Raw genomic sequence first — 12,302 nt, 5'->3', positions numbered from 1 at the left:
GGAATTTTGGAGCCAGCAGAGGTAACTCTGCTCTTTTTCTGTTTAGGAATTTTATTGGACAGAACGTCCTGTGTGACTGCTGTCCCTGTGTCCCCTGGGGAGGCGTGGGGGCTGTTCCCAAATGAGGGGAGGACAATGTTCCCTTTGCCAGGGGGTGTGCTGGCAGTGCCCACAGCGATAGGAGAGCGGGATGGGCACACCTCCACCCCGAGATTGTTTCCCCATCCCTCTGCACGTGTGCACAGCCACGATCGTTTCATTCACTGCCCCAAATCCACGTGCTTGGTCTCATCCCTGCTCTTCCAGGGTCAGGAGAGCAGCAATTCCTGATGTGACACACCAACAGGGTTCAAAGAGAGGAGCGGCCTCTTTGTGGGTTCTTGTGCAATTCTGCACACCCTCACGTGTTTTGGTGGGTCCAGCTCCACGTGTTTGGCAGTCAGATTGTGCAGAAAGCCTCACAACAAATGTCAGCGTTGGAGCAAAAGTGATGGAATCAGGGGCWGGCCCAGGGCCAGCTGCCCTCTGGAACTGTTTGCTGGCAGGGATCTGCCCTGGCACACGTTTCCTCTGGGAGTTTGGAAGAAGGAGCCCAGCAGATGCGAAAGAGAAGTTGGGGAAGAGCTGTGTTCAGGACTGCTGGGTGAGGTGTCTGCCTTTGCCTTCCCTCTGGGAATCCCTGGCTGAAGGCATCCCTGTAACTTCCCAAGTCCCCTGATCCATCAAAATCACACACTGAGCTTATACTCGAGCTTCTGAAAGCACCCTCCTTCATGGGACCCTGCCCTAGCACGTGGCAAGGGTTAAAAGAACACCTCACCTTTTTTTTCAGTACCAGAAAGTGCAAGTCAAATCCTGAATTTGGGAAATTTCACCCAAATTCTCATTAAATTTTGATTAGCAACACTGCAGTGTTGTTGAAAGCTCTTCATGTGGTAACAGTGTGGGGTCTCCTGAGGAGGCCAAACTTTAATTAATGACAACAGTCCTGAAAAAAAGCTGCAGCTGGATTTCACAGCTGTCCTGTGTTTGAGAGCCATACATGGGAGCATTTAGCAATGAGTGAACAGAAGGATGTGTCAGTGCCACGGGGAGTAGTAACCCATAACATTTCCAGAAAAAAAATCTACCCACTTCTAACTTGGTTGGAACTAATTCTGACTTGATATTTGAGCTTTGAGGATGTCTTGAGGCTTCCTTCTCTAAAGAGGTGCAGTTAACTTGGATTTTAAAATAGTGAAAGCTGAGTCCTTCCACCCCTAGGAGTGGAGTTTTAAGGAAAAAAAAAAAAAAAAAGCAAGAAATTGGGAGTGACTTTGTCAGACTCCAGGGGATCTGTCAACAGCACGCTCCTGTGACTTCTATTGACTGCTGTGCCTGATGCTGCCCTCAGTCCTTCGGGCAAAATCTATTCAGATTCGCTAATACTTGCTAAATTTGTGTAAGAATTGGTCCTACCAGCTTAAAATACGAAGGGCAGAAGAGATCAGAGTTAATAATTCAGGTTAATTCAGCCATAAACATGTGGCAGTTGGGATCTCCAAAAAGCACAKAGCAGTTTGGTTCCAGCAACAAAAAATAGCTCATAAAACAGGAATAACTTTTATTAGCTGACTTTTGAAGGCATGGATTGTCAAGATTTCAAGCTCTACTAAAAACAGAGATTGAAAACTGCTTGAAACATGCAATTAAACAAACAAAAAAAAAATTCTCCTTTCTCAAGTAACAATTTGTCTTCAGAAGCTGGAGCTTTAAATAAAACGTCARTCGTTGTGAGGCATTGCAATTGGTTGGTAAAATTGCAATATTTGGCAACATGGAGGACACAGAAAGTTCTGAAACGATAAAGATTAAACACTAGATGGAGTGGTTGGACTAGAATGGAACTGGGATTTGCAAAGCAGCTCTAGTAACAGAGTGATTTTGGCTGTGAGGATGATTAGAACAGCAAGCAGGTGCCCAGAGAGACTGAAAAGTCTCAGAACTGGAGTGGACACAGCTCTGGGCAGTGTGCTGAGGCCACCTGAGCACGTTAATGAACTCGCTGATCTCCAGCCTTAGCAGCTCAGTCATTCTGTCGTTTAAAACATCCATATTTTTATTTGCACGAAGCTGGGCTGCTTTTTTTTTTTTTTTTTTTTTTTTTTTTTTTTTTTTTTTTTTTTTTTTTTTTTTTTTTTTTTTGTGGATTTCCCACTGGATGTCTGGCCAACAGCCCCGTGCAAATGGTTTTCCAAGGTGGAATTCCTGCTTCTTGTGAGCTCTGCACAAGGGTGAATCCCACACGTTCCTCATCCTTCCCCTCCCTGGTGTGAAAACCCTCGAGCCCAGTGGCCACGAGACAGGAGTGTCCGAGCTCTTTGGGTTGAACAGCACGGGTTGTTGTGTATTTATCCAGCCTCACTYACCCCCAAACCCCAAATTCCTCTTCCTCGTAGGAAAAGGGTATAAACCTGACCCACATTGAGTCCCGACCTTCCCGTCTCAACAAGGATGAGTATGAATTCTTCATCAACTTGGAAGGCAAGAATGTCCCAGCGCTGGACAAGATCCTCAAGTCCCTGAGAAGTGACATTGGAGCGACAGTCCATGAGCTGTCCCGGACAAAGAAGAAGGACACTGGTGAGGACACGCTGACAAAATTAACATTGACCAGGGATTTCATGTCACACAGTGAAATTACTGATTTTTCCTGCAGTGAAGCAGAACCTCTTGGACCTTTATGGCTGCATTTCTCTCTCTCTCTGCTTGTTCTTCCTGCTCTTTCCTACTTTTTCATTCAGRGATTTTGGGTCAGTGCAGAATTTTTGCCATGCTTCTGGTCTCCTGGGAAACCCGGGAGGCTCTGCCACCCGCTTTGGTGGGAGAAGGACGAACTCTCCATCGCTGTAAGAAATCCCAGCTGCAGTTCTGCCTCTGCAGGGAAATGAGGGAAGGTTTTGTGAGTTGTTGATGCTCCTAATTCTTGGAGATTTGCTGGAGCTGAGGCTGCTTGGTGCAGCAGAGTCTGAGACAGGCTTAAATGCCTCCTCAGATAACAGATGTGATTTTAATAGGATTTCAGACTTTAAATGCTTTAGGTCTGGATCTTCCTCTTCCTTCCTAGCAGCAACATGAAAGGACATTAATACCTTCTTGAGATCARTGCTGGTAATCCTTTTACCGTTCCCTTTGTGTCCTACCCATGACATTACATTGGAAGATGAAAAAGAAGAAGGCAGATTCTCTTTGGAGTCACTTTTCTCCATTCATGAGGACAAAGGGACAAAAGGTTGATTAGGTGATTTATGATCATGTCAGATCGAAGAGGTTCACTTTTGGGGGCTTTTTTATTTCCAGAAGAAAGCTACAGGACCTAGCAGGGCTTAATATAACTTTAATTTATTTAGTTATGATGAAGAAGTTAATAATAAGCATTATTAAATAATAAAGTTGTGTTTAAACATAGGCCAAAGTCAGACAGAGCTCTAAATCCTACAGCTCTAAATATCAGCCAGGAAAGCCTTGAATGTGAAATTCTGACCTCACAGAAGTCAAAACTCCTGTGGCCAGCTGTAGGATRAGGATTTCACTGCATGTTACTGTGYTGATCAAAGGAGTTTTTGAGCTACATTATCCYGTCAGTGCTTCAAAAAGGGACTTGATCCCCTTCTGTCTGCAAGGATAACTTGTGTTTGTTAGCTTCAGTAATTCAGAAATGCTGTAAAATGGGAGCAATTTATTGCTGAGGAGAGAGAGGAAGATTGATATTTCTTTTTGCTCTTTTTTTTTTTTTTTTTTTTTTTGTATTTCAACTCCTCTCATGAGCAATAGGGGTCCGGTCAAACCGAAATCCCTAAAGAGCTGTATTTTGAAAGGTCAGACAAGCCCTGCTTAGGGGATGAGCTGTGGGTGGCAGATCCTGGGTGGAGCAGCCCGAGCTGGAGGAAGCTGGTGAGAGATGCTGTCCTTTATCAGCGATGCTCCTGACAAATAACAGCCTTGTGGGGCTTTTTATTCATTTATTTGTCTTTCAAATGCCAGCTCCTGGCAAATCTGGGCATCTGATTCCCAGAACACAGAACAAGAGCCCCGTGTCCCCAGGGAGCAGAATCCCAGCCGTGTGGTTTGTGGGGATATTGCCACACTTGGCTCAGTGGGCAGGTAAAGGATGGGAAGGTTTTCTTCCAGAGCCATTCTGGGATCCCATGGGATTGATTCTTKTGCTGCTGCCTAAGATGCTCTCATTTCTTCCCTGCTAAGGATTCATTTTGCTCATGCTCCTGATTTGAGAAAGAAAAACCTTATTTTTTCTGTTTCCTGTGGGAAGCAGACAGTACCATGCTTGGGGCRCTGCTTTGTGGGCACCCAGAGGAAATTTCTGTGCTCTGTCCCTTCTGTATAGCTCAGTGTTAAAAACTGTGTGCATGTGCTTTGTTGGGATAAATAAATGACTTTTTCTTTTTTATCTTTTTTTTTTTTTTTGGGGTCACTTTAACTGCTTTTAGAATCTTTCCTTAACTAAATGCAAAATTCAATTGATGCTTTCAAACAGTTGCAAATACCAGATTTGGATCAACAGTGAAATTTTAGGTGAGAGCAGGCCAGCCCCATGCTCCAAATCCAAATGTAGCTTTAGAGTTTCAGCTGAAAAAGGGCTGGCAGTCACTGGGCAAAAGATTCTTTGTGTAGATKGAAAGATTTGTTGTAAAAACACAGTGCATCTCTTAAAAGCTCTTTTTGGAAACAAAATTGGTATCTGCAGTCCACTTGGAGCCCRTGAATAAAAAATAATTAAATATTATCCTGTTGCAGCACGAGGGAAACGCAGACAATTTATTGCATTTCTGAGGATCTGTAGGGGCCTTGTTTGCCAGACCCTGAGGCTGGCCAGAGCGTTTGAGACTGCCTAAAAAAGGGCTAAACCTGGGCCTTGAACTGCTATAAATTGCCCAGACCTGTCTTTGACCCTGCTCACAATGGTCTGAGGGGAGGATTCCGCTCAGGTCCTGGCTGCCTCTGCCATCAATGGCTGATTAGCATTCTGCTGAGCGTTTGACCCCGGGCTAATCTGGTCACCACTTGGGTGTCCAGCCCCGTCCCATAAACGCTGCTGTTTGGCTGGCAGACAAATCAATATTTGTGACAGATCAGCCCCGCACAGAGCCCCAGTGTTGGSAGAGCTGGCCCTGGCCACTCTTTAATGGCTCTGCAGGCAGACAGCGGGTCTGGGCTGCAGCAGGATGCTGCAAACAAAATATGGGACCGATTCAGCCAGGGGGTAATTCGATTTGATGTTTGAAATGGTTTCTGGGAGGGCAGGGGACAGTGTGCTGGCACATCACAGCTGGGCAGGAGCCCCAGCAGCTTTTTTCACCCTCGATATGAGTGAGGGCAGGATAGACTTAACACAGTGTTTGCCCCAGGACCATGCTCAGAATCCTCGGTTCTTGCTTTCGTGAGATCTGAGAAGGCTCAGGACTTTCCAGGACCCAGCTTAACTCCAGYTATGCAGCTCTGAGCATCCTTGGGATTTGCCTTCCACAGCCCAGTGCTTCCACCCAGCCCCACAAGCTCAGAGCTGCTCCCCTTCAGCTGATGAGGAGATCAGGAACCTGATCCCAGCTCAGGAACCTGATCCCAGCTCAGGAACCTGATCCCAGCTCAGGAACCTGATCCCAGCTCAGGAACCTGCAGGGCTTTCATGCCAGGGGGATGAGCTGCTGCTCGTGTGCAGGGGAAAAGCAATCATCCATCTCCACACCCACATCACTTGAGGATTCCCTCGAGTTTATCGTGAGGTCTGCACCGAGTGCTAAGGCAATCTTGAGAATAAAATATTTAATGGAACTCAGTCAGTGTTGATTGTGAGGCAGCAATGGCTCAARCCCTGCCCATGGGTCCTTTCTGATTCAGGCCAGCAAAGCCCTGCAGACATTGCTGCTGAAATCCAGCTCAGCCTTCAGCCCACACCAATTTTTATTTTTTTTTCCACACAGCCTGGACCCTTCAGGTAGGGGTGGAACCCAGAGAAGAGTGGTTATTCTCTCTGTCACTGGCAAATCCTTTGCTGTGGGGCTGCCAGCAAAGTGCCTAACACAAAACCAGGAACAGTGTGCTCACCCCTGGCTGGTGGCGGCGAGTCTGGAGTGCAAGACAGTGAAACAATTCCCCCACAAAAGTCAGTGAGAGATAAACCCATACAGCAAACAGGGTTTGGCTGCGTGTGCTCCCTGTGGACCCCTCTCCAGGGATCAAACACACCTTTTACTGCTCCCCTCTCTGTCTGGTTGGGGTTGGAGGTGCAGGAAAGCTTCTGACAGCGAGGGGTGAGAGCGTTCCTGGGGCAACCCAGAGAGCCAGCAGCACRTCCAGCAGCGAGGAAATCCATCTGGGGACCTTGCTGGGTCTTCTGCTGCCATCTGGTGAGCTGCTCAGCTCTGATTTCCAGGGAGAAGGGAACGAGCACATCCCGGATCTCTGCTGAGCAGGGAGGGATCAGCTGCGTGCCCAGCACCAGCACCATCGGTGCCAGAAAGCTGCTCCATAAATTGCAAACTTATCACCCATAGAGGCTCCTCCAGGCAGTCATAGTGAATTGCCTTGATTTCCTTTTTTTCCATCTTGGCACACGGCATCTGGAAACGCCTGGGATTGTTCTTTGTGCTTCACCTGATGTTGTTCTGAAAGGAGAATAATCCCATGGGCGTTTCAGGCCGTGTGGGCAGCTTGGTCCCTCCTGTGCTGTGGACAGTGTATAGGATATGAGTTACAAGGAAACAGAGAACCAGGAAATTAATTAAAACCAAGAAAATTAATCAAATCCATGCATTAATGGGTGATGACTGCAGTGATAACCAGTCTGAGGTATTAGGATGCCATTTGTCATTTTGTTTCAGAATTCTGACTCAAATGGGCCCACCAAGTAATTCCTAGARTTTCAGGGAGTCCAAAAATTTTTTTYATCCTTGTTGTCAGGTTTCTTGTCRTTCCTTTGAAAGTGTTGATTCTGTCTTATTGTGAAAATTTTCTGCATTTTGATAAGCCAAGAGAGCAGAAGTAATAAACAGAAAATCATGAACTTYACAAGCCAGCTCTGCACCGAGGGTKAAACACTCCTGATGCTCTCTGCTCTTCCAACAGAGCAAAACAACCACAAATTCAAGACAACTTTCTTCACTTGCTTTTGTCTCCTACTACAGGGAAAAAGATCAAAACAATTTAGCACCTTGCATGTGTTTCTTTATATTTATGATGAAAAGATGAAAGTATCAGAAGAAGGCCCTCTACAAATAGCCAAGAATCACACCACCCTCTRCTTCTTTTCTGTTTTGCAGTGCCGTGGTTCCCAAGAAGCATCCAGGAGCTGGACAGGTTTGCCAATCAGATCCTAAGCTATGGAGCAGAGTTGGATGCTGATCACCCTGTAAGATTATTTTTTTTTTTAGCATTTTTCATCTGTTGGCACAGATGTTTCTCTCATTTACATTTGCTCTGCTTTAGGTCTAGCGGAGTAAATCTCACAGGACAAGAAGGCGACCACATTTCTAGGGTGATAATCAGTCCAAGTTCTGAAGTCAATCACACCAAAGGTGGCTGTAATTGGTCAAATGCCAGGAGACCTCAAAAATCACAGTGGTTGTCAGAGCACAGGGCCACCACGAGGACATCTCTGGCCTGCCCAGGTGGCTCTGGTGCAGCGATTTCAAGCTCACTTTGTGTATGACTAACCAGAAAAAAAGCAACATATCATACCCTGGAGATGGGAAAACTGGTTTTTTTCAGCCTTGGTTACATACACACAATTTAGCTCAGTGTCTCATCATGTGGTTTTTGAATCTGACATGATTGGTGAGAGACAACAAAAGAAAAGGTTCTCGGTTCAAAAAATTTGTGGTTTAAATGGTAGCCTCAGACAGTTTTGTTCATTACTTAGCTGATTAAAAAAAAATGGTTTTGGGGTTTTTCAGTGTTTTTCAGATAGGTGAATATTTTCTACCTCTATTCCCCCTGCGAGCAAACAACAACTTACTTTCATTTGTCAAAACACACTGAGCTCCATGCAGTGTGCCAGAAATTGCTGCTATTAGTTTAATTGAGATGGGGTGATTATAAATAAATCACACGCAGCGCCACAGAAATTGCTGCTATTATTTTAATTGAGATGGGGTGATTAGTCATTCAGTACCTATTGCCTAATTGGAGATGTGCTGTGGCCATGTGAAAGGCAGGAGGAAAGGAGGAGCACTGAGCCARTGGCCCCCTTGTGTGTGATCAGGATTGTTGTGAAAAATGAACCAAAAAACAACAACAACAACAACAAAAATATATAAAAAGGAATGAAGCATCTCTCCTTCACTTTCTAGAATCAGTTAGTGATCACTGGCGCCTTGAAAAAGGGTAAATAGGTGTGACAGTCTCCAGAGTGTAGRAAAAGAGAAATTAGACGAGCCTGTGCGTTTAGTAGTTAATTAATAGATAGAATTTAATCACAATGACCTCCATAACAGGTTAATTTTGGCCACTGGCTTGCCTCCTTTTACTCACTCTGTTAGATTTSCACTCCACTTGAGCTGCCTCCTGTGCTTGGCTGTGTTTTGTGGCCCCTGGGTCCGTTGGTGCCGTTCACCACCAAGGGATGCATTTTCCCAGCTTGGAAGGATGTTCCTACACTCCTGCTCCTGGGGATCTTTTACTCTGAGCAGCAGGCATGATGGGGCAGGATAACCTTTCYCTCTGGAGATTTAGAGGTTTTATTGCTCATCCTTCGTTTTATTGGTAATTAGCTGCAAAGGTCAAGCTCCCAACCACAAGGTCTGTTAGACATTCTTTGTAGTCATTAATTCCCTTCAAATGGTTGAATTTGTACTACAAATAATGGGGTTTTCTTGCCTGCTAAATGGCTACTGTTCCTCTAGCAGTTTCAAAATGAGTACTTTTRAGTCTGGTTCACGCTGAAAATCTGCCTTAAAAGTCTGATGGAGTTGATGAACGTGTTTCTAATGTGTTTTGATTCTGCTCCTCTAGAGCAGCCAAGGGACAGCACCAAGCCTGAAGGGAAACCAGAAGGGCACGGTTATCCAAGAGCTGATAATTCTGTGTTGCTCTTGCCAGGAGCACCTTGTTGCTGTAAAGGAGCAAGTTTCCCTGTCTTACAGGAGGTAGAAATGAGAGAATGCAAGGGCTTGGGGGGCGAGGGGCGGTGGGAGAGCGTGGCTGAAGGAAGGCAGAGCGGAGGCAGCTTTCCCCTGACCTCTCTGCACTGCCTGGCCTGCACCAGCCGTGCCTGAGGATGCTCTCTGGGAGGAAATCTCTTCAYCTTCTGCACTTGTGCACGGGCTGAGCGTGGCTGTGTCTCCTCAGGGGTTCAAGGATCCCGTGTACCGCGCCCGCAGGAAGGAATTTGCGGATATCGCCTACAACTACCGACAGTGAGTGCCCACAGAGCAAACCCTGCCCTCCTGCTCCCTGCCAGGCTGGCAACCAACCCCTGCTTTTCCAAACAATCCTCCTGCTGCTGCCTCTTCTCTCACCTGTTTAAATCCTCCTGTTCGTGTGTTTATCCCCGAATCGCGGCAAAACAAAAGCAAATTGTTCCAGGCACGCGTTCAGAAGAGACATCATCTCCCTTCTTTCCCCACAACACCCCTCTTTCCCAGCTTTGCTGTGTGATTGAGCAAATTTTGAGGCCAAAAACCTGAGCATTGAATGAATCTGGTATTTCCCATTAAACCAGTCCCTGTCATTAGCATTAAAGCAGGAGCTGCAAACACCATTAAAATAATGAATAACTTATGGTTCTGATGCTAATCCACTGTCTGRTATTCTACTTTTATCATTGCTGCAATCAGCAATTTAGGCTTTCATTTCCCAAGAAAAATAAAATAATGGAGATGATAAATTCAGTTAGAAYGAGCTTGTTTGATTGATCAGAGCTGGAGGAGAAAAAATCCTGTTCCCAGAGACAGGTGTAGGTGTAGATTGGTACCACTGGGCCTGATTCTTGCTGGGACTGGTAAAAACCGTGATTGCAAGGAAAAAATTAACATTTATGGTACATTTTGAGCTACGCTTTGCACAGGATGAAAAGATAGCCCCGAGCCAAAGCGCAAAAYGTAACCACAAAATGAGAGACAAAATTAGACTGGCTGATGGAAAGGACAAAATGTCAGGTGAAAAAAGGCAGAAGCCCAGTTTAGAGCTAGAAAATTTGGATAAGATTTTCTGYCTGGATCTAATGTCCATTCCTAGATATCTCACAGAAGCTCTACCTTTCCTGCATGATGTATCACAAATTCTGGTCTCTAGTTCTCAGGTTTTCACCAAATCCTACACAGAATTTAAAATATTAACCACCCCTTCCCCCTGAGATTCAAACTGGAACTGATATATTCCAAGATGTAACTTACTAATATTCAGTCTGTTATCCAAACCTTTTTCCTTTGCTCTTTTGCCTCCTCTCCTGATAGATTTACTCACTGTTTTTGTTGAATGCTCAATTTCCCTGGCTTCTGCTTTGCTTTTAGGTTGCCTTTTCCCCATGCCTTCCTTTGCTTCTGGCCCCATTGATCCCTAGAATATTTTCTTTCAATTGCAATTTGAAAGGTTTTTAAGCCATAGCTTCCCCCTGCAGTCCTTGAAGGTAGTTGAGGATTATTTAGGTGTTTTGGAGGAACAAAAATCCCCCAGCAATCCTCATAATTCAACAAGATGTTTAAAGCTCCACAGATCAAGGAGAGCTGATACAGAGAGGCAGAAAATGATGGTTCTCCAGAGGAGCTGCCCTGAGGCTCGAGGGGAAAATGAGGGAGTGGGAGATGGTGGGGTGTCATCAAGAGTKTAACAATGGGGCTCTGGGGCTTGGGAAGCTCCAGCATTATTCCAGCAGTGATGTTAACCCTATTAAATCACTTAAAACCCTTTGATTTCCCAAAGCTGCTGGGTTCACCTGTGGCCCTGACATTATTGCAGAGGAATTGATTATTCACAGGAGGCCAAGCTGCTTTGCCTGGGACCATGTAACTCCTGTCAGATTCCACAGGATCTGAGCACATGGAGGCCTGGCGTGGGATTTAGCTCATAATTACTCCTTACAGTCAGAAAAAAGTCAAACTGGCTGGAGTCTGCTTCTGTTATGGCACAGATCAGAATTTCCCTGCCACTGCAGCACAGTTTTATGGAGCTGATGGTTTCCCTGCTTTTACAAAAACAATATTTTTGTAAAATTTTGTAAATTAAACAGCTCCTTCATATCTAGAAGTACAAATAAATCAAAACCCACAGCCARCAAGTGTTTTTAGAAGAGCACCTTCATAAGACAAATCAGCACTGATTTATTTTGAACACAATAATGCAAGGAGCTGTCTAAAGGCCAGAATCTCAGCCCAGGTCAGTAGATTCCCTTCCAGCCAGTGCCTGGGGACAAGTGAGGCTCCTTTTGCAGCTGCATGTCAGCCCAAAGGCACCTCTCCACTGCTCCAGCAGCTCCTGGACGGAGCAGTCCTGGTAAAGCTGAATAAGAATTCTTTGTGAAGCAGAATAAGGAAACTTCAGAAAATGGCAGGTGGGAAAGGACAAAGAGCACGATGCTGATGGCACAGGCGTTTTCTCTTTCTGCTGTTGAGGGTGYCCATCTCCTTTCCAGTGGCCAGCCTATTCCTCGTGTCACCTACACGGAGGAGGAGAAGAAAACCTGGGGCACGGTGTTCAGGGAGCTGAAGACTCTGTACCCAACCCATGCCTGCTACGAGCACAACCACGTGTTCCCWCTGCTGGAGGAATACTGTGGCTACCGGGAGGACAACATTCCCCAGCTTGAAGATATCTCAAATTTCTTGCAGAGTAAGTTTGAGGCCCTTGAAAGAACCAAACGAAATGAAAGGCCTCAGCTATCGGTGGGAGTGGTTCTTCCAGAGAAGGGAAACAATCCCTGATTTTTCACAAGCTCCCTAAGGTGTTTGGGTACATCACTTAGTCCTTCTGTAATGCTTCTGGGGGTACCACGGGACAGATGCTCAGACACTGTGCTGGTGGTGCACATGGGCAGAAATATTTAACATAAGGAGATTAACAAAACCCCAACCAACCAACAAGCTTTTCACAGCATGAGGAGCCTGGGCAAGGCTAAACCACACACGGGAGCTGTTTTTAAGATGCCATTTTTTGTGTCCCTGCAGGCTGCACCGGGTTTCGCCTGCGCCCTGTGGCAGGATTGCTCTCCTCTCGGGATTTCCTGGCGGGGCTGGCGTTCCGSGTGTTCCACTCCACGCAGTACATCCGCCACGCTTCCAAACCCATGTACACCCCCGAGCCGTGAGTACTGG

The 12,302-nt window shown here is 45.9% G+C and overlaps 1 protein-coding gene across 2 annotated transcripts in view; it reads left to right on the top strand.

Moving 5' to 3' along the window:
• LOC130586162 (phenylalanine-4-hydroxylase-like) overlaps positions 1-12,296 on the top strand; it is a 22,517-nt gene extending 10,221 nt beyond the window's left edge. For both annotated transcript variants that reach the window (XM_057386881.1, XM_057386882.1), the window contains exons 3-7: positions 2,439-2,622; positions 7,317-7,405; positions 9,343-9,410; positions 11,624-11,820; positions 12,156-12,296. In XM_057386881.1, the coding sequence (XP_057242864.1) occupies positions 2,439-2,622; positions 7,317-7,405; positions 9,343-9,410; positions 11,624-11,820; positions 12,156-12,295 (678 nt within the window). In that variant the 3' untranslated portion in view covers position 12,296. The remainder of the gene's footprint in view (positions 1-2,438; positions 2,623-7,316; positions 7,406-9,342; positions 9,411-11,623; positions 11,821-12,155) is intronic.
• Positions 12,297-12,302: the final 6 nt, after the last annotated feature.

The sequence above is a fragment of the Malurus melanocephalus genome, unplaced genomic scaffold (genome assembly GCF_030028575.1).
Source record: "Malurus melanocephalus ecotype Western Australia unplaced genomic scaffold, MMel_1.1 scaffold_1089, whole genome shotgun sequence".
In the NCBI taxonomy this organism is placed as follows: domain Eukaryota; kingdom Metazoa; phylum Chordata; class Aves; order Passeriformes; family Maluridae; genus Malurus; species Malurus melanocephalus.
Note: the sequence above shows the minus strand (reverse complement) of the source record. Positions and strands in the feature narration are given on the sequence as shown.